Raw genomic sequence first — 14,066 nt, forward strand, 5'->3', positions numbered from 1 at the left:
GGAGAAGAGGAGAAGAGAGACTGGAGAGGAGAGTAAGAGGAAAGGGAGAGGGTGCAGTGAAAGACATGAAAAGAAAGAAAGAAAGAAAGAAAGAAAAAAAAATGAAAAAAGAAAGGGGAAAGATGGACAGGGAAGGGTGGGTGTGGGCTTGCTAGTGGCACCCTGTTCGGGCAGCTGTGTGGCCCGATTGTTGGGTTAGGGTTTCAAAGTCATCTATCAGGTCTTGCCTTATGGGTTCGACGGTGGTCAGGGGTGATACTTCGAGAAGATGTGCTTGTTAATTGATTTAAGATGGTGCTATACTCTTGTCTATTCCAGTGTAGTTGGTGTCCCAGAGGTCCCATGTCTTATGGAAGGCATTGAAGGAGTCATGTATTTGTGCTGTGAGCTCATCGAGGTTTTGCGTCTCTTTCAGTTTGCGTATCATTGTTGCCATTGTTGGGATGCATTGATCCGCCCATGGTTCCACTATCGCCCGTCTAGCCGCCATGGTTATTCTTGCGACAAGTTTGTTTTCACTTCTGGTGAGGGACACATCCGGCTTGGTCAGCAGCATTGTACAAGGGTCCACTGGGACGGGCTTTGCAATAATTTTCTCTATGAGTTGGTGTACTTCATTCCACAAGGGCTTAAGTTTGGGGAATGGCCACCAGCAGTGGCGATAGGGGCCTGTTTCTCCATGTAATTTCTAGCAGGACCCGCTTGGTAGTTTGCTCATTTTATGGAGTCAATATGGTGTCAAATACCAACGGTGTAAGGTTTTATACGCCTGCCCTTAATGAGTGACGTATATGGTGAGGGGTCCAATTGCTGCCCAGATCGCCTGCCAGTCACCTGGATCCTCTGGTGTTCTGATGTCTCGTTCCCACACTGCGATGTAGGTGAGGTTGATTTGGGATGGGTGCGTGGTTAAAGTGTTGTTGATGTCGGAAATCTGCCCAGTGTGAATGGGTGCGTCGAAGCATTGCTTTTACAATGGCGTCGGGGGTGCTGTTCCAGCTTGCTTGATCATAGGCATCCGTGCTAGGTCTCTTAGTTGGATGTATCGAAAGTAGTCTGTTGTGCGTAGTGATTCTGCGTGACAGGTGACAGGTGAAGTGAATAACATGGACTATATTGTTACAATGGCATCTGTAAAGTGGTGGAATATTTTAGGCAGCAAGCAAATAGTCAGTTCTTGAATTTCATGTGTTGGAAGCAGGAAAAATGGGCAAGTGAAAAGATCTGAGTGACCTTGACAAGGACCAAATAGTGATGGTTATACAACTGTTTAAGAGCATCTCCAAAATGGTAAGTTTTGTGGAGTGTTTCTGGTATGCAATGGTTAGCATCTACCAAAAGTGGTGCAAAGAAAGACAACCGGTGAACAGGTATCACGGTCATGGACAAGGCCCAAGGCTCATTGACACATTGTCAGGGTTCTTTCGCTTTATCCTGCACAGCCCCCGTGCACAGATTCACAGTCCAGCTGGTTTCCTATCTGGTCACCTTGGACAATGTCTATTTGCAAGGGTGAGCAACATATCTGTGCTACAGACTCCCATCTCAGGTAAGATCCTGACACACATGTGGAGAGCTAAAGGCTAACCTGTCTTATCCAATAACACAGAATAGCTACTGTTGCTCAAAATGCTGAAAAATGTAATGCTGGCCATAACACAAAGGTGCCAGAACACACAGCGCAGCGCAGTTTGCAGCGTAGCCGCAGACCACAGAGTGCGCGTGATGACCACTGTCCACTGCTGAAAGCACCTTCAATGGGACGGACGTGAGTGTCAGAACTGGACCATGGAGCAGTGGAAAAAGGTTGCCTTGTCTGGTGAACCAGGTTTTCTTTCGTATCAGGTGGATGACTGGGTACGTGTGCGTCGTTTACCTGGGAAAGAGATGGCAGCAGGTTGCACTATGGGAAGAAGTAAGGCAGGCCATCCGAAGCAGTGTTATCCTCTTGGCAATGTTCTGTTGAGAAACCCACCTACCTAGAGATTTTTGCAGACCACATGCACCTTTTCATAGTACAGGTGTTCCCTGATGGCAGTGGCCTCTTTCTGCACAATCTTTTAGGCAAAAAATGTTTTAGGAATTGTTTGAGGAACATGACAAAGAGTTCAAGGTGTTACCTTGGCCTCCAAATTCCACAGATCTCAATCCGATTGAGCATCTGTGGGATGTTCTGGAACAACAAATCTGCTCCATGGAGGCCTCACCTCACAACTTGCAGGACTTTAAGTATCTGCTGCTAATGTCTTGGTGCCAGATACCTCAGGACACGACCAGAGGTCTTGTGAAGTCCATGCCTCAATGCAGAGCTGCTTTGGCAACATGAGGGGGACTTACACAATATTAGGTAGGTGGTTTTAATGTTGTGGTTGACCAGTGTATAAAGAGTATACATTAAAACATGTATGCATTTAATTATGCATTCTTTTTTTAATGATGTAACGGATCCTTACAAGTCCCTAGTAACTTTGAAACAAACAAGAGAATTACAGTTTAAACTTCCATTCATTCCATTGTCTCCTGTTCGCATGGTTCCGTACGAATTCTGTGTGTAAAATATGGGTGGCCGCCATTTCGGGACTTTTACACGTGTTCGCGGCCATCTTGTGCACGAACAGCGGTGTTTGCCTGTAACCGCATGGAACTGAAAACGGATACACAAACAGGCGAACACCGCTGAGTCCTCCAGACCTCCGTAAATTCGTATGGAAACTACCGAACGTCCCACCATTCGGTAGTTCTACTTCACCATCTATGGGGATTTCAGCGACCCCCGAGATTCGTATGGATGACCAGGTTTTCGGGTCTTTTTACCGTGCGAACGGAGACCGACCGCAAGGCCAAAACTCATGGAACTAATTTCGGCTAGTTGGTCTGTGCGGTCGGTCAAAACTTTGGAACACTGTATCTCCCGAACTATACATCCGAATGGGCTGATTTTTGGATATATGGGTCCCCTGAAGGAGAGCTATCCAGCGATACCGGATTTAAAGCTGTACCCCCCGTTTTTGGGGTACATCCAGAACTCGGGTCAAAATGTGGACATTTTAATTGTGTTATGTAGTTATCTGAGGGGTGGAGACGTGGGGGTGTTACCATATGTATTATTGGTTGTTTTCATCCTCCCCCTGGGAGTGTCCTGTATGTATCTGTTCCTAATAAAAAGCAGGCTGGATGTTCCAGTCCTCAGTTCATCTTGACCCTTCAAAACGTAGCCTCGTCTCGTTCTTGGAAGGGGATTATTTGGGAAGATTACTCTGTTCCTGTTTGCAGCTGAACCTGATTCTCTCTGGATATCGTGGATGGGATTATACCAGCTTGACTTCTCCACAGCAGCTTGCAAGGAAAAGGACGTCTCCAGCGGCAGATACCCTCTCCATATCTGGGTAGCCGTTACAAATGAGTATATATAAAAAGAGCTTGCAGAAGCTGCAGTTCTCTCGTCTGATACTTTTGCAAGCTCCCTCCTTCTAACCAAGCCCAGATTTTATTTGGCTGTCCAATTACAGACATTTCAATGCAGGTCAATAAAAAGTCTTTGCAGGGCAGGTGCTCTGGGTCATTTTCTGCCTCTGAGCAGAAAAGCTAAACAAACCAGGAAGTAACAGGGCATTTTGTCTGTTTGAAAGCTGAGGTGATAACAAGGTTAATTTATAAAAGTGCCAATTTCTATTTCTATGAAAAAAGAGGGCTCACTGTTCACAGATATAAAGTGCTGTAAGACTCTAGAGTGTCCTTTTAAATTAGATTTTATATGCATTCTGAACCTTTATTAAATGACCATATCAAAGTTGCGTTTAAATGTAAACAGTTTTAAAATACAGGCTTACAATACCCAGCTCGGTGCAATAACCATAATTAATACAAATCTATATATTAAATGTATTTAAATCTGGTGACTCACTTATTTTCTGCATGCAAGCAATTTTTAGATGTAAGTATATTAGCCAAAACACCTAATCATATTAATCACTTAATTTTATGCACACAAACAATTCTGAGATCTAAATGTATTGGCCAAAAATACCTAACACTGCAGAACAGGTGACTATAGGACAGTCAAACATATTGACTTCTGCCAGTAATTATAGGAAATAAAGAACACAATATGATCTAAGAGAGCAATGCATATTGCTAAAATCATCACATTTGAATGTAATTAATAGACTTGACTATAACATAGCGTGCAGTTATGTACAGCTAAAACATACGCATGCCAGAGCTATTCTGCTTTAGCTGTAACATGTAACAGTATTGCTGTGTGCAAAAAATAACTTTTAAGAATTTTAAAGAGCTTCATTTCTGGAGTAATAATAATCAGCTCTGAATTTTCCACTGAATTACTAAATCTGTGCTTATGTAGTGTAGGAAAGAAATCCAACTTCTGTATTTTCTGTAGATGATTTGTGTAGAGATTTGGTTGTTGTCCCCAGGTTTTGTATGTTTATCATGGGGCAATTGATGTCTGCTAACAAGGTCAAATTGCTGTAAAAGCTCTAGTAATTTGACTATTTGTTTATCTGCTGAGTTAAGTAGCCTAGTGAGAATAAATATTGCCCCTTCTCGTCACTTGCCTTGTGTAATGTGTAGTGAGACATCACAAATGTAACTGTAGCAGACAGCCACTAGCGTTTCCTGGTTTGAAACCTTTGGTCCGGTATCTGATGCTGGACATCCTCACACTCTGCATGAGGACGTCCAGCGTCAGATTTTTCCCCATAAGAAAGCATTGATTCAATGCTGTCCTGTGGGGAGGTCTTATGCGCGCGAGGCATTTGCCACACATGCGCATTAGAGCCCGCTCTGGGATCAGGTAAGTAAATAAAGGGTTTTTAACCATTTATTCACTGGGGAGGGGGGCGCACGAGGGAGTGGGGAGACAGGGGGAGCGATAGTGCCAGGAATACAGCTTTATATTTATCATTTGGAAAGCGTATCCAACAATATTAAATTGAGGCCTTATTTCTGTACTTTTCAAATATTTATTGTACAATATATTATAGTAGATCTCACCTTCCACTCATACCACATGTAGCATAAGTCTTTTTCCTGCTATGACCCCAGAAGTCAGCAGTGACACTCACATTTTTGGACACTACCCATGTGTGTCTCAATATGATAACCTAGGAGTTATAGTTGACTACGCATGGATTACCTATCGGTAGTCCTCCATGTGTTTATCACAGGTCTTCCAAACTTTTCTTTCTGATGTTACCTGTTTTTGTTATCTACCTAATGAGGAAAGATAAAAAATTAACAAGTGTAGATCTTTTGATATCTGGCACTGTTTTAATTGATTTGCAGTTCAACCGGAGGATCAAAGTTGGCCAACTCTGGTCTAAATCTGTGTTATGCAAACCTGTGCTTTAGCACCCTCAATCAGGCCTGGTTTTGAGGATAGCACTAATGATGTAGTGGTGTCTCAAAAAAAAAAAAAAAATGCACCATAGAAGCAGGGATGTAAAGACATTTTGGTCTTTATAGTCTAGTCCAAAACCTTTGGGGAATATATGCATCGTATTTTTATGAAACTATCAACATGAAATTACTTTACTGTAAATATGTCCATAACATAGATTTACTTGAAATTAAGTCTTAAACTTAAATCTCCACTGTTCCCATGCTCCCCAAACTTCTCATCGTCGCACCATGTTGTTCCTTCAGTAGCCTTCTTCCATGTGTGTTTCAATTCATCTTCAAGTATTTTCCTTTGTTCCCATGATAATCAGTGTCCTTTTGAAAGCTTGTTGCTAATGCATTTTCATTTTTATTGGCAGCTGTTTCTAAATGTTTTACCCCAAGATAGAAGCCTATGGATAAGCAAAACGGAAGAGTTAAGAACATGGTATAAAAAGATTAAAGAAATAGTAAGTGATATTATTTTTTTGTTATTGTCCAGTGCCGTTGATACATCACTTGTGGAGAAAGAAAAAAAAAAAGTATGATCAAGAATGAGTTTATTTAATTTATTTATTGTTTTGTTTATTTCAGCATATTACAAATCCTAGAAAAGCTGCTGGCCAGCAGGACTTAATGATAAATAATCCATTGTCTCAGGACGAAGGGGTAAGTAGACATTATTATTCTGATTTTGGTATCATAAGCCAATCCGGTCTTTCTCTAATTGAGCAACAGATGGCATTATAAGTAGTTAAGTTTCATTCTAAACACAGTTTTCAAATCAATAGGTAAATCACTTTCCACGCTAAAACGTAGCATTACATTTTTGTGTATCTACACTGACATGAATGCTGAACATCAATTAAGAAAGAAATTTGCAGTTTTCTAGTGCAATTCTTTCACTGTTAGTTTTGTTTAAATTTACAAAACAAATCACGGCATTGTTACGTAGATTTCCACGCTAAAATACACCATTACACTTTTGTAAATATTTGCTGCCATGAATTCTGAACATCAATTACAATAAAAATTTGCTGTATGGCATGGATTTAAAAAAAAAACAAACATTATAATTCTTTAATTTGTATTTTAAAATGTATATGTCAGTCCATCTCTCTGTCTGTTGTTCTGTCTGTTTGTCTATCTATATAGCTTATCTATCTCATACATGTTCGTGATTTTATTTACAGCCTAGGTTTGTTTATATAATTATGTGCATAGAAGATTTGTATTTGTGTTCGCAAACTATTCACCTAGAACAAGGTGTTATAATAAACAAAAACGTTCTAAAGAAAGTTGTCAAAGCAGTTACTCAAATAATATAGATTTTGTATAAGAAACTGTTCTGACTCTATATGTCTCAATGAGAGCTTACACTGGCACTAGAGATGTTTTTTTAACTGTATTTCCCGAAATGCTTTGCTAAGGTTCACTGTTACTGGCATGCTTTACATGTTTGTGATAAATCGCTGTATTCAGATGTACAGTATCTCACAAGTGAGTACACCCCTCACATTTTTGTAAATATTTTATTATATCTTTTCATGTAACAACACTGAAGAAATTACACTCTGCTACAATGTAAAGTAGTAAGTGTACAGCCTGTATAACAGTGTACATTTGCTGTCCCCTCAAAATAACTCAACACACAGCCATTAATGTCTAGACCGTTGGCATCAAAAGTGAGTACACCCTAAGTGGAAATGTCCAAATTGGGCCCAAAGTGTCAATATTTTGTGTGGCCCCAAATTTTTTCCAGCACTGCCTTAACCCTCATGGGCATGGAGTTCACCAGAGCTTCACAGGTTGCCGCTGGAGTCCTTTTCCACTCCTCCATGAAGACATGCTTGGCCAGTCCATCATCTTTACCTTCAGCTTGTTTAGCAAGGCAGTGGTCCTCTTGGAGGTGTGTTTGGGATCGTTATCATGTTGGAATACTGCCCTGTGGCCCAGTCTCCAAAGGGAGGCGATCATGCTCTGCTTCAGTATGTCACAGTACATTTTGGCATTCATGGTTCCCTCAATGAACTGTAGCTCCCCAGTGCCGGCAGCAATCAAGCAGGCCCAGACCATGACACTCCCACCGCCATGCTTGACTGTAGGCAAGACACACTCTTATTTGTACTCCTCACCTGGTTGCCGCCACACACGCTTGACACCATCTGAACCAAATATGTTTATCTTGGTCTCATCAGACCACAGGATGTGGTTCCAGTAATCCATATCCTTAGTCTGATTGTCTTCAGCAAACTGTTTGCGGGGTTTCTTATGCATCATCTTTAGAAGAGGCTTCCTTCTGGGACGACGGCCATGCAGACCAATTTGATGCAGTGTGCGGCGTATGGTCTAAACATCGACACCCCTTCATCCTCTGCAGCAATGCTGGCAGCACTCATATGTCTATTTCCCAAAGACAACCTCTGGATATGACGCTGAGTACGTGCACTCAACTTCTTTGGTAGACCATGGCGAGGCCTGTTCTGAGTGGAACCTGTCCTGTGAAACCATTTTATGATTTTGCCCACCATGCTGCAGCTCAGTTTCAGGTTCTTGGCAATCTTCTAATCACCTAGGCCATCTTTATGTAGAGAAACAATTATTTTTTTCAGATCCTCAGAGAGTCCTTTACCATGAGGTGCCAAGTTGAACTTCCAGTGACCAGTGTGAGAGAGTGTGCGATAACACCAAATTTAACACACCTGCTCCCCATTCACACCTGAGACCTTGTAACATTAATGAGTCACTTGACACCTGGGAGGGAAAATGGCTAATTGGGCCCAGTTTGGACATTTCCACTTAGGGGTGTACTCACTTTAGACATTAATGGCTGTGTGTTGTTATTTTGAGGGACAGCTAATTTAAACTGTTATACAGGCTGTACACTTACTACTTTACTTTGTAGCAGAGTGTAATTTCTTCAATGTTGTCACACGAAAAGATATAATAAAATATTTACACAAATGTTAGGGGTGTACTCACTTTTGTGAGATACTGTTGCCCTGTTGCCCCCCTAAGCGGCAGGTGGTGGCCCTAAATATCAATAGGGGGGAGCTATTGTCCCCGGCCCCAATCCATGAGTGACGGGTGGGGGCCCTACATGAGAATGGAAAATGGGGGTGTAGCGGAGAGCTGATATCCCACAGCTATTCTCCACGTAAGATCCCAGTGGGGCTCAGGAACAAGGCAATAGTAAATCCATAGGCAGAGTTTCCAGCAGGCAAAATAACACAGCAGTATCCCCACAGCACTCCCAATAACTGGACGACACACCGTTTCAGGAGCAGAACTGACGAGCTTTATTTCACAGTGCCTTATAAAGCATGCTCCCATGCAAGGGAGGGGTTTCCAACAATTAGTACAGTATCCAATCGGGGATTAGTAACCTCCCACACATCTCCTCCCCTCCTCTTACATCATAATCCCCTTATACTGTACCCAAATTCCCCCAGTTTCTGGATGTACCCCTAAACGTAGGGATATCCCTTTAAAAATGGTATCCTCTGATAGCCCTGATCTGGGTGAGCAACATACTCAAAAATCACCCAGATCGGACCAGGGGTTCGGGAGTTATGACCAGGTACAGATTTGACCGACCGCATGGGTAAAGTATCCGAAAACGGTTCCATGTATTTTGGCCCTGCGGTCGGTCACAAACAAGGGAATGAAAACATGTGAATTACTTGTGTTATGTAGCCTGGGGAGGATTCGAATGAATCCCCCAGTTCGTGGGGTGCTTTCTACCGAACAGCAGGGCCGGACTGGCCCACCGGGATACCGGGAATTTTCCCGGTGGGCCGCGGCACCTGGGGGCTGCTCTGAACAAGTATGTGCCACCGGGTGGCCGGTCCGGTGGCACATACTCTGAAGGGGCCGGTCGGCGGCCGCATTCCGCGCTGGAGCCGCCGGACCGGGTGGCAGCCTCGCCGGTCCGGCGGCACTGCTTTCACTAATGCAGACACGCTGGGGGCTGATGGAGGAGGGAGGAGCATGTCTCTGTACCATGCTCCCTCGCGGTTCCTGTGCTGGGAATTGTGGGAACCGCGAGGGAGCATGGTACAGAGACATGCTCCTCCCTCCTCCATCAGCCCCCAGCGTGTCTGCATTAGTGAAAGCAGTGCCGCCGGACCGGCGAGGCTGCCACCCGGTCCGGCGGCTCCAGCGCGGAATGCGGCCGGCCCCAGCCCCACTCAATCAGGTAAATGGGAGGGGAGGGGAGGGGAGAAATAAAGAGACACAAGGGGGGGGGAGAATAAAGAGACACAAGGGGGGGAAATAAAGAGACACAAGGGGGGGAAATAAAGAGACACTAAGCTTAGGACATGGGACATTTAGGGGTAATGTTAGGGTTAGGGGGAAATAAAGAGACACAAGGGGGGGGGAATAAAGAGACACAAGTGGGGGGAAATAAAGAGACACAAGGGGGGGAAATAAAGAGACACAGGGGGGGAATAAAGAGACACAAGGGGGGGAAATAAAGAGACACAAGGGGGGGAAATAAAGAGACACAAGGGGGGGGATAAAGAGACACAAGGGGGGGATAAAGAGACACAAGGGGGGATAAAGAGACACAAGGACAAGGGGGAGGAAATAAAGAAACACAAGGGCAGGGGGGAAATAAAGAGACACAAGGGGAGGGGGGAAATAAAGAGACACAAGGGGGGGAATAAAGAGACACAAGGGGGGGAATAAAGAGACACAAGGGGGGGGAAATAAAGAGACACAAGAGGGGGGAATAAAGAGACACAAGGGGGGGGAATAAAGAGACACAAGGGGGGGAATAAAGAGACACAAGGGGAGGGGGGAAATAAAGAGACACAAGGGGAGGGGGGAAATAAAGAGACACAAGGGGAGGGGGGAAATAAAGAGACACAAGGGGAGGAGGGAAATAAAGAGACACAAGGGGAAGGGGGAAATAAAGAGACACAAGGGGAGGGGGACATAAAGAGACACAAGGGGAGGGGGACATAAAGAGACACAAGGGGAGGGGGCAAATAAAATAGAGGGGCACAGTGAAAGGATGGGGGAAAGAGAAAGAGGGGGGATAGAGAGATGGTGGAGGGAGGAAAAAGAGACAGGGGGAGAGAGAGACAGAGAGGAAGAGAGATGTGGGGGAGAGAGAGACAAAGGGAAAGGGTGGAGCCGGCAGGGGAGGGAGAAAGGACCCGGGAGGTCAGCCTGCAGCTCCTCTGCGTCCTTCTCGCATGAGCACAAAGGGTTGCCGCGGTTACCACGGCACTGCTCCGGCTCTCACGAGAGTGAACTCTAGCCCTGGAGCTATGGGCTAGAGTTCACTCTCACCACGAGTTCCTGGTGGTCGCAGTGTTGAGAGTGAACTCTAGCCCCATAGACACACTGCCCCCACACACACACCATACACATTCACACACTGCCCCCCATATACACACTGCCCCCACACACACACACCATACACATTCACACACTGCCCCCCATACACACACTGCCCCCCCACACACACACCATACACATTCACACATTGCCTCATACACACACACAGTGCCTCCATACACACTGCCCCCATGCACACACACACACACATTCACAGCCCCCCCCATACAAACATTTCCCCACACACGCTACACATTCACACACTACACCCCCCACACACACATACACTGAACCTTTCACACACACTGCACCCCTCACACATTGTACCACTGCTCCTATACCCTACTACAGCCCCATATCCCAGCAAACCCCAGGTAAGTTGTCAAACTGTTCTTAAACGGTTTGACTACTTACTCTGTGAGGGGGTCCCGGTGTTCTATCATTCTGCTATACCTGTCAGATTTCTATACCCTCGTCACTTCCGGGGAGGGGAAGCAGCTGGATCCTGTGCTGCACATGCGTGCTAGCACTCCTGCTACTCCTCCACAGCCAGGTCCTGGAAGGTAAGTAAAACTAGTTTTACACTTTCATTATAGTTAGTGCATTCACTAAGCTTAGGACATGGGACATTTAGGGGTAATGTTAGGGTTCAAATTAGAGTTAGGATTAGGGACTTGTTCACATTTAGTGATATTTCACAATAGGGGAATATCACTAAATAGGGATTTCTCACACTCTATTTTAACCCTTACCCCAAGGGTTAGGGTAAGAATAGAGAGTGAGAGAGGTTAGAAGCACTTACCTAACCCTAATTTGAACCCTCACTTAACCCTAAATGTCCCGTGTGCCTAAGCTTAGTGAATGCACTAAATATAATGAAAGTGTAACACTAGTTTTACTTACCTTCCAGGACCTGGCTGTAGAGGAGTAGCAGGAGTGCTAGCATGCATGTGCAGCACAGGATCCAGCTGTTTCCCCTCCCCGGAAGTGACGAGGGTATAGAAATCTGACGAGGTATAGCAGACTGATAGAACACCGGCACTCCTTGCACCATAACCACTACACAGAGCAGTAGTGGTTATTGTGCATGGATTTTTTCTTTAAATAATCTACAAGTGCCCCTCCCGGGATCAGGCTCTGGATCCTCCACTGGTATATGACATGTATATTAATGTGTGTATTAGATATATATATATATATATATATATATATATATATATATAATTATGTCTATTATATTTACACATATATTCATGTACATTTATATATGCATAATACACAGAGAAATGTCATTAATATGTACCATATGTAATGAGCAGATATTGGCCCAGTCTTGTTGCTAGGTAGGTGCACACTCCAGCACAATAACATATTTAAAAGTGAAGAGCGCACCCACAGGACTTCAAAGTAAACAAGATAACGTCAATTTTTTACAGTTGTGCCCAACATACATTCACCATTTCAGTCCCATTACCAAGCTTTCCTTAATATGTCATAGTAGTTGGACTGAAACATTGATTACATGCAAAGGCACATCTGCTTAAAATAAATCAGCACTTTTGTTTATTTTGAACCATATGAGTGCTTTTTTTTACGTTGGAGTAATAATTTTTAATTTTAAGTTCTCTTTTCTAACTCTGTATCTGCACACTATGCTGGCGCGACGCATTATGGGGCTGGTAAAAATTTTTTTTCCAGGGCTGCTTTTAATGCCCAGTCCGGCCCTGCCGAACAGCGAGCCGTTCGGTAGTTTCCCCACGAAGTACTGGAGGTCTCAGCGGTGTTCGCCTAGTCAAGTGTCCGATTTTAGTTCCAGACACTCGACGGCAAAACACCGCTGTTCGGTAGTTTAAGATGGCCGCCGCCACGTGTTCGTATCCCGAATGGCGGCCACCCAGAGAACAAAGACCACACTGCACGGATGGCTAATTACTGCACGGATGGCTAATTGAAGGCACACTTCACACACGGAGGTCTGGTTGTTCGGTAGTCTCATTCCCTTGCTTTATTCGAATGATTCTACCGAACAACCAGAGGAATACATTTCTTTACACACATAAAACTGGCAGTATACACGAATACATTGATTCCCATGAATTTTGTAGGACAGCCCAGTACCATCCGCTACAGGGGGGACCTATTTTCCTCCCCTTCTGGCCCCCACCCATGAGCAGCAGGTGGGGGCCCTAAATAACATAAGGGGGGATCTATTGTCCTCCCCCGCAGCCCCCACCCATGAGTGGCAGGTGGGGGCCCTAAATAACAAAAGGGGGGGCTATTGTCCTCCCACCGGCCCCCACCCTTGAGTGGCGGGTGGGGGCCCTAAATAAAAAAATAGGGGGGCGACCTATTGTCCCCCCCCTCGACCCTCGCCCATGAGCGACGGGTGGGGGCCCTAAATAATAATGTTAACCCCCCCCAGGTGACTAGGACACCCAAGCCCCTAGTCACCCCCACCCCAAAATTAGTGACGGGAGGGAACAATAAAACTAAATCCCTGTAAATAAAAAATAACTTACCATTTGATGTCTTCTTTTTCTAAAATCTTATTTTTTCAGCCCCAAAAAAGGCCAAATTAAACTCCATAATACCTGTCGAACTTTGAAAAATCAAATAAAAAACACCAGAGCGCAAAAAAAAACATAGGACGAAAAGAAAAAAAACAGACGCTAAAAAAATAATCCATCTTCACCCATGGAGGGCATCGCGCAGACTGAGCTCCACAGGGCGGGGAAAGGCTTATAAAGCCTTCCCACACCCTGCAATTAGTCTCAGAGCGCTCTGATTGGTTGGCTTGAAATCCAACCAATCAGTGTTCTGTGTCATTTAGCACAGCGTGGGAAAGTTCTTTTGAATTTTCCCATGCTGTGTAACTTGACTCATAACAACACTCTGGTTGTTATCAAACAACAACCAATCAGAGTGTTGAGTCAAATAACAAAGTCTGCGCTTTGCCCTCCATGGGTGAAGATGGGTTATTTTTTTAGCATCTGTTTTTTTTTCTTTTCAGCTTTTTTTCTTTCTTTTTTTTTTGCGCTCAGGTTTTTTTATTTTATTTTCAAAGTCTAACAGATATTATGGACTTTTATTTGACCTTTTTTGGCGGCTGACAATAGAAGATTTTAGAAAAAAAGACATCAAATGGTAAGTTATTTTTTATTTACAAGGATTTAGTTTTATTGTTCCCCCCCGTCACTATTTTTAGGGTGAGGGGGGTAAGTAGGGGTTTAATAATTTATTTTATTTTGGGTGGGGGAGTGACTAGGGGCTTGGGGTCCCCTAGTCACCTGAGGAAGGGGTTAACATTTTCATTTAGGGCC

General features: G+C 44.2%; 1 protein-coding gene across 2 annotated transcripts in view; it reads left to right on the forward strand.

Annotated features, from left to right (window-relative positions):
- TBC1D5 (TBC1 domain family member 5) overlaps nucleotides 1-14,066 on the forward strand; it is a 571,110-nt gene that overhangs the window by 276,839 nt on the left and 280,205 nt on the right. For both annotated transcript variants that reach the window (XM_063452310.1, XM_063452309.1), the window contains exons 7-8: nucleotides 5,778-5,867; nucleotides 5,992-6,066. In XM_063452310.1, coding sequence (XP_063308380.1) covers nucleotides 5,778-5,867; nucleotides 5,992-6,066 — 165 coding nt within the window. The remainder of the gene's footprint in view (nucleotides 1-5,777; nucleotides 5,868-5,991; nucleotides 6,067-14,066) is intronic.

Source organism: Pelobates fuscus, chromosome 4 (assembly GCF_036172605.1).
Source record: "Pelobates fuscus isolate aPelFus1 chromosome 4, aPelFus1.pri, whole genome shotgun sequence".
Taxonomy (NCBI): Eukaryota; Metazoa; Chordata; class Amphibia; order Anura; family Pelobatidae; genus Pelobates; species Pelobates fuscus.